General features: G+C 42.0%; 2 protein-coding genes across 2 annotated transcripts in view; both read right to left on the bottom strand.

The window, feature by feature from the left end:
* Positions 1-9,468: 9,468 nt before the first annotated feature.
* LOC137623600 (dnaJ homolog subfamily C member 7-like) lies at positions 9,469-10,086 on the bottom strand. Its single transcript, XM_068354434.1, has one exon. It carries the CDS (start codon positions 10,084-10,086, stop codon positions 9,469-9,471), a length of 618 nt encoding a protein of 205 aa, XP_068210535.1.
* A 358-nt stretch (positions 10,087-10,444) lies between these two features.
* Positions 10,445-10,667, bottom strand: part of LOC137623599 (flagellar attachment zone protein 1-like) — a 573-nt gene continuing 350 nt past the window's right edge. Inside the window, exon 1 of the mRNA XM_068354433.1 lies at positions 10,445-10,667. This exon is cut by the window's right edge and continues 350 nt beyond it. Within this exon, the coding sequence (XP_068210534.1) occupies positions 10,445-10,667 (223 nt within the window).

Below are 10,667 nucleotides of genomic sequence, written 5' to 3'. Positions count from 1 at the left end.
AGTTAAGCTAAGCATCATTAGGTCAGGCGGTTAAGCCAACTATCATTAGGCCAGGCGGTTAAGCTAAGCATCATTATGCCAGGCGCTTAAGCCAAGCATCATTAGGCCAGGCGGTCAAACCAAGCATCATTAGGCCGAGCGGTCAAGCCAAGCCTCAATAGGCAAAGCGGTTAAGCCAAGCATTATTAGGCCAGGAGGTCAAGCCAAGCATCATTAGGCTAAGAGGTTAAGCCAAGCATCATTAGGCCAGGCAGTTATGCCAAGCATAATTAGGCCAGGAGGTCAAGCCAAGCATCATTAGGCCAGTCGGTTAAGCCAAGCATCATTAGGACAAGCGGTTAAACCAAACAGTATTAGGCCAGGAAATTGAGCCAAGTATTATTAGCCCAAGCGGTTAACCCTTTTACACCCAGGCTCTTTGGAAATTTCCAACCCTTAACCCCCAAGGGGTTATTTTTTCCCCAGCACATTTTGCAGCATATTTTCTTTAAATTGCTCTAACAGCCTTAATTTTTGTCATAGAGAGGTCAGGTTGGTCTCATTCTCTTGGAAAATGCCTGAATTTTCATAAAAAATTATCAAAAATATGAAAAAATAAATTTTTATAGCATTTTTTTGCATGGACGTACCGGTACGTCCATGGGGGTAAAGGGATGGCTTTTGTGAAACGTACCAGTACGTCCTTTGGGGGTAAAAGGGTTAAGCTAAGCATCATTATGCCAGGCGGTTATGCCAAGCATCATTAGGCCAGGCGGTCAAACCAAGCATCATTAGGCCAAGCGGTCAAGCCAAGCTTCATTAGGCCAGGCTGTTAAGCCAAGCATCATTAGGCCAGGTGATTAAGCCAAGCATCATTAAGACAGCCGGTCAAGCCAAGCCTCATTAGGACAGGCGGTGATGCCAAGCATAATTAGGCCAGGCGGTCAAGCCAAGCATCATTAGGGCAGTCGGTTAAGCCAAGCATCTTCAGGCCAGGCGGTTAAGCCAAGCATCATTAGGCCAGGCGGTTAGGCCAAGCATCCTTAGGCCAGGCGGTTAAGCCAAGCATTATTAGGCCTGGCGGTTAAGCCAAGCATCATTGGGCCAGGCAGTTAAGTCAAGCATAAACAGGCCAGGCAGTTAAGCCAAGCATCATTAGTCCAGGCGGTTAAGCAAAGAATCATTAGGCCAGGTGGTTAAGACAAGCATCATTAGGCTAGCCGGTTAAGCCAAGCTTCCTTAGATCAGGCGGTTAAGCCATGCATCATAAGGCCAGGCAGTTAAGCCAAGCATCATTAGCCAGGCAGTTAAAAAAGCATCATTAGGCCAGGCAGTTAAGCCAAGCATCATTATGCCAGGCAGTCAAGCCAATAATCCTTAGGCAAGGCAGTCAAGCCAAGCATCATTAGGCCAGGCAGTTAAGCCAAGCATCATTAGGCTAGGCAGTTAAGCCAAGCATCATCAGGCCAGGCGGTTAAACCAAGCATCATTAAGCCAGGTGGTTAAGCCAAGCATTCTTATGCCAGGCGGTTAAGCCAAGCATCATTAGGCCAGGCAGTTGAGCCAAGCATCATTAGGCTAGGTAGGTGGTTAGGCCAAGCATCATTAGGCCAGGCAGTTAAGCCAAGCATCATTAGGCCAAGGAGTTAAGCCAAACATCCTTAGGTCAAGCAGTTAAGCCAAGCATCATTAGGCCAGGCCATTAAGCCAAGAATCATTAGGCCAGGCTGTAAGGCCAAGCATCCTTAGGCCAGGCAGTTAAGCCAAGCATCATTAGGCCAAGAAGTTAAGCCAAGCATCATTAGGAAAGGTGGTTAGGCCAAGCATCACTAGGCCAGGCAGTTAAGCCAAGTATTATTTGGCCAGGCAGTTAAACCAAGCATGATTAGACCAGGCAGTTAAGCCAAGCATCATTAGGCCAGGCGGTTAGGCCAAGCATTATTAGGCCAGACAGTTAAGCCAAGCCTCATTAGGCCAGGCAATTAAGGGGACCGTCCGCGGCGGTATTTTGGCATACAAACTTGAAAAATTCAAAAATCGTTTTATTGTCTCTCTGTATAGAGAAACATATTGTACATGCTCTCCAGAAGTTTCAACCCATTATTTTCATAAATAATGATGATACGGGGTTTTTTAAATCATGACGTCATCCTGGGACGTCGTCTGCGCGACTGAGTTTGACAGTTCGTCTTTGCGTGTTTTTTTTGTATATATACATCGATTTTTTCGTTTTTTTTTTCTCGAATTTCGTACGTCTGGCAATGATGTAGCATATCAGGGGAAGAGAGCTCAGTGAACACCCTCTCAGGACACGCAGTTAGGCGACACACGCCAGTACAGTCTTAGACCTCGTGAGAGTGAGACGAACGTGTTTTTGTTTACATTCGCCCACGTGTTTATTAGTGTTTTTTATAATTCCTCGTGAATTCTACATCATGCCAAGGAAAAGCATTATAAAGAGGGGTACAAGGAAAGAAATTCTTTCAAAATTAGCGAGTGCTCGGAAGGAAAAACTGAAGAAAAAACAATCGCTTTCTTTGTCATCAGCTCTCGCATTGTCTGCGCGAGAGAGAGAGAGAGAGAGAGAGAGAGAGAGAGAGAGGAGCCTTCTACCTCGTCGGAGCTTAGTAGAGAGAGAGAGAGAGAGGAGCCTTCTACCTCGTCGGAGCTTAGTAGAGAGAGAGAGGAGCCTTCTACCTCGTCGGAGCTTAGTCATTCATTTTCGCTGCCAGATGAAGGAGAATTTAGCGGGCCTAAGCCATCCACGTCACGGGATGTAAGCCAGGAATTGCTTTCAAGCCCTCAACCTTCACGGTACGTGAGTGAGGACTCGATTTCACCGCCAGTTCCTGATCATACAATTGGGATTGATATTAGTGATATCCCAGAATATGATGAGAAATACACAATTTCAAAAAAACAGCTAGAAGGAATGATGAAAGGCGTGACTTGTAGAAAGCGAAACTGTAGAAAGTCAGTCAGTGTACACGCAGAAAGGGACAGATGGGATACAACATTTAGAGTATCTTGTGATGGTTGCCATACGAACATTAGCTACCTCCCCCCAAGGAGGCATGGGAGGGGAAGGGAATGTCATAAATTTGGTGAAGCAAATTTAGAAGAAGTGTATCATTCTCTTACTACAGGTATAGGAAGAGCAGGCCTGAATAAAATGGGAGGATTTTTCTGCAAGCCTCTGGCAGCGGGATTTTATGCCAGACATAGTTCTTATCTTTATAAAGAAATGGAAAAACATTACAGTGATATGCAGAAATATACGTATGATTATGTAAAGAAATTTTATATAGAAAATAAGTTGGCAATACCTGATGAAAATGGCGTAATAGATATAGATGTGTCTTTTGATGGAACTTGGTTATCAAGGGGCCATAAGTCACACGTAGGTGTAGGGTTCGTTATTGATGTATTCACAGGAAAAGTACTCGATTGTGAAATTTTATGTAATTATTGCAAAATATGTGACAAAGGAAAAGATGAAGGACAAGAAGAAGGAAATAAGCCAAATCATAAGTGCAATAAAAACTTTTAAGGAAAATCTGGTGCTATGGAAGCAGAAGAAGCAACGAGAATGTGGTCGAGATCATTGAATAATGGTTTCAGATATAAAACATTTGTTGGGGATGGGGACTCGAGTGCATTCAATGCAGTATGTGAAATGAATGAAGGCCAAGGGCCATATGAAGGTGTGAAGGTAGAGAAGGAGGAGTGTATTTGTCATGCCCAAACAAGAATGGGCTACAGGCTCATAAAAATGAAATCAGAAGTGAGTGAATATATAACAACAAAAAGCGGAAAACAGATGAAAAGAAGTTTATTGTCAGGAAAAAACAAGTTGACCCAAGCCATTATAAATAATATTCAAGCATATTATGGTATGGCAATAAGAAATAATATAAACACAACAGTGGATCAGATGCGAAATGCTATTTGGGCTATCTATTATCACTTGACATCTGATGATGAACACCCAGTCCATCAAATGTGCCCTGCTGGGCCTGAATCATGGTGTTTTTACAATAGAGCTGTAGCCAAAAAAGAAAAAATACCATCACATACAACAAGGAAAAATCATCTTGCAGGAATACCCTATGAGCTTCGCACACACATAAGAAGTGTTTTCAATAGTTTGGCTGACCCCAAATTATTGCAAAGATGCCTGCATGGCTGGACTCAAAATTCAAATGAATCTCTGCATTCTAGGCTTTGGATGAAGTGCCCCAAACAAAAGTTTTTTGGCATGTCTAGAGTAAAATTTGCATCAAGGTTAACAGTTTTGGAAAATAATTTTGGATACATGCAAAGTAACTTGATGGTAAAGTTATTTGGAAAAAGTCCTGATATAGACACTTCCCTCAAAATTTATGATACAGAAAGAGCAAGAAGTAGAGAGAGAATAAAAACAAGAACATAGAAGACAGAGAAACAAGGAGAAGAATATAAAGCTGGAGCATTTTAGCTCTGCAAAACCCTGGCAACAATGAGGGAGGAGGCAGCTCCCGACACCCTTACACTAAGTGTATTAGTACACTTAGGGTATTAATACCCCTTTTAAGGGGGGGGGGGGGCAGGAGCCATGCTGTAGAAATCAACAATATCAACAATAAAAATAACAAGTAAGTTTCCATAATAATGTTTTTTTTCATTTTTTTTATGAAAAATGCAGAAATTTACATGGCAAATCTTTAGGAGCTCATAACTCGAAAACATACTTATCCGCACTTAGGTACATTTTTCTCAGTTATTTATTGTTCAATTTTGAAGATAAAGATATCATTGAAAATAAGATTAAAAATGCCACAATTCTGTCAGACAAAATTTTAATTTTCATTTTACTTCTTTTTTCATGATTATTTTCCGTCTAGACGAGGAAAAAAAATAAAAATTCATTAAAAAAAAAAAAGGAAAATCAAAATTTTGTCTGACAGAATTGTTCGGTTGATAGAGTAGTTTTTATGGTAAAAGTTTCAATACAATTGGTATTATAGTCGGGAAAAATGTACCTAAGTTTTTTTTTAAATCATGATTTTTGCTAATAAATCCGAAAGTTTTTGATCAAATGACTTGAATTTTTTATATGATGAAGGTATTATATATGTCTAAAACATATATAGAAATGGTGTAATTTGGTTAATTAGAAAAAAAAATGGCGGACATGGCGGACGGTCCCCTTAAGCCAAGCCTCATTAGGCCAGGCGGTTAAGCCAACCATCATAAGGCCAGCCAGTTAAGCCAAGCATCATTAGGCCAGGCAGTTAAGCCGAGCATCATCAGGCCAGGCAGTTGAGCCAAGCATCATTAGGCCAGTCGGATAAGCCAAGCATCATTTGGCCAGGTAGTTAAGCCAAGCATCATTAGGCCAGGCCGTTAAGCCAAGCATTCTTAGGCTAGACAGTTAAGCCGGGCAGTGAAGCCAAGTGCCATTTTTGGGCCAGGCAGTGAAGCCAAGTGGGCCAGGTAGTGAAGCGAAGCGCCACTGTTGGGCCGGTTGGTGAAGCCAAGCGTCATTTCCCCCACCCAAGACGCGCCCATTCATCGGTACCAGTAGAGGCCAAGTTTCTTCACGTGCAAAGCCAGTCCTTAAGCCTTAAAGAAAAAAAAAAAAAAAACCTATTTCTTAAACAAAATTCCGAGGGCATCAACTCACCAAGTGTCAGGGCCAAAGCTTACTCTGCCCACCCCAGCTCTTCAACCTTCATCACCAGCCATTCGATGAACACCTCTCCGGACTGCCCTTCTTCGAAGAGGCGCAGCTTCCTTCCTCAGCTGAAGTATCTTGGGTCAACCTATAAGGACAAGACTGCGTACTAGAAGAAGCCTAGCTCAATCCCTCTGCAGATCCCGTCATCTAGATTATTCAACCAGAACCACCCGAAGGTTAGTATCCGGAGGAATAGATCTAGATATCCGACCATTTGTACACTTGACAAATGTCTTGTACTCGTTCACCAAGGTACATAGCATACTAGAATCTGCCAGGTTTCTTCCCTCTGCAATGCCAGTCATCGAGGTTATTCCAAGCAATGTTCAAAATGGAGAGTTAAGCCTTGCATCTCTTAAGCTGGGCAGTCCTTCCAGTCAGTCAGGCTTAAGCTGCTTGGGGTCATCTCCCTGTGGAACCAGTGTCCGGAACTTGTCTTGAATGCGTTGAGCACAATTATCTGAAGGTGTGGTCCTGACAAAACTCGGCTAAATCTCCTTTTCCTCACAAAATAAACTCAAATTAAAGTTGAAAAAGCTAGGCAGTTAAGCCAAGCATCACTAGGCCAGGCAGTTAAGCCAAGCATCCTTTGGCCAGGCGGTTGAGCCAAGCATCATTAGGAGAGGTGGTTAAGCCAAGCATCATTAGGCCAGGCGGTTAAGCCAAGCATCATTATGCCAGGCGGTTAAGCCAAGCATCGTTAGGCCAGGCAATTAACCCAAGCATCCTTAGGCCAGGCAGTAAGCCAAGCTTCATTAGGACAGACAGTTAAACAGAGCATCATTAGGCCAGGCAGTTAAGGCAAGCATCCTTAGGTCAGGCGGGTAAGCCAAGCATCATTAGGCCAGGCAGTTAAGCCAAGCATCATTAGGCCAGGCAGTTAAGCCAAGCTTCATTAGGCCAGGCAGTTAAGCCAAGCATCCTTAGGCCAGGCGGTTAAGCTAAGCATCATTAGGCCAGGCGGTTAAGCCAAGCATCATTAGGCCAGGCAGTTAAGCCAAGCTTCATTAGGACAGGCAGTTAAACAGAGCATCATTAGGCCAGGCGGTTAAGCCAAGCATCCTTAGGCCAGGCGGTTAAGCCAAGCATCATTAGGCCAGGCAGTTAGGCCAAGCATCATTAGGCCAGGCAGTTAAGCCAATCCTCATTAGGCCAGACAGTTAAGCCAAACATCCTTAGGCCAGGCAGTTAAGCCAAGCCTCATTAGGCTAGGCAGTTAAGCCAAGCATCCTTAGGCCAGGCAGTTAAGCCAAGCATCCTTAGGCCAGGCAGTTAAGCCAAGAAGTTAAGCCAAGCATCCTTAGGCCAGGCGGTTAAGCCAAGCATCCTTAGGCCAAGCTTCATTAGGCAAGGCAGTTAAGCCAAGCATCCTTAGGCCAGGCGGTTAAGCCAAGCATCATTAGGCCAGGCAGTTAAGCCAAGCATCATTAGGCCAGGCAGTTAATCCAAGCTTCATTAGGACAGGCAGTTAAGCCAAGCCTCATTAGGCCAGACAGTTAAGCCAAACATCCTTAGGCCAGGCAGTTAAGCCAAGCCTCATTAGGCCAGGCAGTTAAGCCAAGCATCCTTAGGCCAAGCAGTTAAGCCAAGCATCCTTAGGCCAAGCAGTTAAGCCAAGCATCCTTAGGCCAGGCAGTTAAGCCAAGCATCCTTAGGCCAAGCAGTTAAGCCAAGCATCCTTAGGCCAAGCAGTTAAGCCAAGCATCCTCAGGCCAGGCAGTTAAGCCAAGCATCGTTAGGCCAAGCAGTTAAGCCAAGCATCCTTAGGCCAAGCAGTTAAGCCAAGCAGTTGGGCCAAGCAGTTAAGCCAAGCATCCTTAGGCCAAGTAGTTAAGCCAAGCATCCTTAGGCCAAGCAGTTAAGCCAAGCATCCTTAGGCCAAGCAGTTAAGCCAAGCAGTTAAGCCAAGCATCCTTAGGCCAAACAGTTAAGCCAAGCATCCTTAGGCCAGGCAGTTAAGCCAAGGTTCATTAGTTCAGGCGGTTACGTCAAGCCTCATTAGTCCAGCTGGTTAAACCAAGCATCCTTAGGCCAGCCAGTTAAGCCAAGCATTATTAGGCCAGGCAGTTAAGCCAAGCCTCATTAGGCTAGGCAGTTAAGCCAAGCATCATTAGGCCAGGTGGTTAAGCCAAGCTTCATTAGGCCAGGCAGTTAAGCCAAGCCTCATTAGTCCAGGTGGTTAAAACAAGCATCCTTAGGCCAGGCGGTTAAGCCAAGCATCATTATCCTCGGCAGTTATAAAAACTTATTTCATTACAAACGTAAACTAAAAATATTTTGTTAAAACCCTGGATAGGTATGCTACTCGGACACCCCTTTAAGGGTATACTCGGTCGTGAACGACCCCGACTCCGAAAAAAATTCAGGAAAAATCTAGTTATGCATCAATCTGTATTGTTTGACTTGCTAAAAATACTTCAAAGAATGCTAAAAATTACTGAAAATATAAATGATACCCATCTACAAAATAACTATTCATTGGAAATATATTAAAAATTTAAGTATACAAAAAAAAGACGACGTAAATATTCACAAAAAATAGAAATATACATATACACATAAATCCCTTTAGGGACACCTTCTTAGATGGCAAAGCAACAGTGTGTAATTGCTGGAAATGAGTTGGACCCATAGAAGTCAAGATCTGAAATGAGAAAAAAAGGGTAAATTTTTTTGGCCAAAAAAATTTCTCCAAATTTCATGAATTTTTTTGGGTACCCAAATGAAATAGGAAGAGGCTAATTTTTTTTATAGAATAAACTCATATTATCCTAGAACAGAAATACATAATAAAATGTGCACTAAGATGTAATTTACTGTTATAACAGGGGCGAAATCTAAAGATCATTTTTTGACGGCCTAGTTCACAATGTAAATTTCTTATGAAAATCATTGTATCTCCTATAAAATATGATATTCATGCATTAAATTATACCAAAATATCACGAATTCTATACAAAACAAGAATATATAGAGATATGCCAACTTACCTTTCGGGTATGTCAACAAAATGGCCGCAGACCGCAACAACTCTTACAGCCCAATCTACCACTTGAAATGAAGAATGGGGTTGCAAGCTCCATATTATCATCATCTCTTTTTAACTCCATTAGAAGTGTGTTGATGACATCCATGCCGAGGGAATACTGTCTGCTGGCCATTATTGAAGATAAATTCAAAATAAATAGAAAAAAAATCAAATTTGCAAAAAACCTAAAAAAATCAGAAATTAGCATTTGAGGGAAAATGGACCTCATGGCAATATATGGCATCTAAGCCAAAACCAATGTCATGCAAGTGGTAGACACACCATCCACCCACACTTTCCAACTATAAAGAACCAAACAAGTATTAACACTGTTCGACAATTTATAATTATGTAATAACTTTGCTGTTTGATCACTTACCCCTATAAAGGTATGCAGGGTCGAGGTTGACCCCTGGGGGGGTAAGAAAACGGGGAAGGAGGGAAGTTAGACGAAAATCAGTCCTAAAGCAGACAATGGCATGTAGACTAGTCACCCCTTGCAGGTCGATCACTTCCATATTCGAGACAGCTGATGATTTATGGGGAAAAAACAGGTTTTGAAAATGCTGTAGGGGTCGCAAACGACCCATCATACCTTTCCAGGGTTAAAATTTAACTGACATTTATCTTAAATGTTTTCCACTATAGATATTGATTTTATATTTTTTTAATTTTTTTTTATTTTTTTAATTTTTTTTTTTTTTTTTTTTTTTTAAGGAATACTAAACACTTATTTTCCACCTTAACAATAGTATTGGTGGCCATTCCTCTGCCGACGCTGTTCCCATTCAGGTTTTTCATGGTAGTTCTGGCGACCTTGGTTCCAGTGTCCTTGACCCTGCCTTGGAGGTTCCTGGTGATACCTCCAACGACCATTCCTTTCCCAGGCATTGCATTCTCCCCACTGCCCGTCTTCGTTCTGCTGTGAGCAATTTTGGCGAAGTTCCTCATCATACTCTTTTCGGTTTTGTTCGTTGACCAGAACAAGTTTAGCATTGACGACTTTTTTGTACTTTTCCTCGAATGCGTTCTGTATAAAGTCCGGTTTGTCCCGATGTCTGTCAGGGTAGAACATCATGGACAAGCCTTTGAAGGATTTCATAATTTCTGCCTTTGTGGCTGTTTGTTCCACATCCAAAACCTCATAATGTCCCTTTTCCTCCCACTGCTTCTGTAGTGCCTGAGTATCTTCTATGATTTTGAAATTAGTTTCTGATTTCTTAATTTTTACTGTTTCGAAGTCCTTTAGGGCAGCGTCGTAAAGGCAAAGTTTGAGAAGGCACCTTCCTCTTAACAAGTACGCTTTCCACCCTTCAACGCCTTTCTCAATGGCCTTGCAACAGTCCAGTACAATGTCCATTTGAGGAGGGTTCTCAGTAGCTGCGTTCACCTCAGCCCGAAGGAGATGCAGAAGAGGTTTCTTCTTCCTTGTCCATCTCGATGGCCAGGGCTTCGGTAAAAATGTCTATAGCCTCCTTGGACCGGTTATTCATCTGAGCAAATAGTCCTTCCTTTAATAAATTTCCTCTCTTATTTTCCTTTTTATTCATCACTTTCATCTCTTCATTTTCAGCTTTTAGAGTTTTGAGTAACTTCTCCTGTTCATTCATTTGAAGATCTTTTTTGTTGCACTCGTTTTGTAGTTTTTCATAATCAGACTCCTTTTCATTTTTTTCCTTTTCTTTCAACGTTTTCAATTCTTCAATTTCCCTTCTCAGTTAATTTAATAGATCCGTTTTCTCATTTTGCATTATTTTCATCTCTTCATTTTCAGCTTTTAGAGTTATGAGTAACTTCTCCTGTTCTGCCATCTGAAGATCTTTTTTGTTGCATTCGTTTTCCAGTTTTCTATATTCAGACTCCTTCTCAATTTTCAGCTTTTCTTTCTCCATTTTCAATTCATCAATTTCATTTCTCAATTCATTTAGTTGTTCCGTTTTC

Source organism: Palaemon carinicauda, chromosome 30 (assembly GCF_036898095.1).
Source record: "Palaemon carinicauda isolate YSFRI2023 chromosome 30, ASM3689809v2, whole genome shotgun sequence".
NCBI lineage: Eukaryota > Metazoa > Arthropoda > Malacostraca > Decapoda > Palaemonidae > Palaemon > Palaemon carinicauda.
The sequence above is the reverse complement of the archived record's forward strand: the minus strand, read 5'-3'. Positions and strand labels throughout refer to the sequence as shown.

Bases quoted from the DNA above. Each gene is read 5' to 3' on its own strand.
- LOC137623600 (XM_068354434.1), bottom strand. From the start codon at position 10,086: ATGGACATTGTACTGGACTGTTGCAAGGCCATTGAGAAAGGCGTTGAA.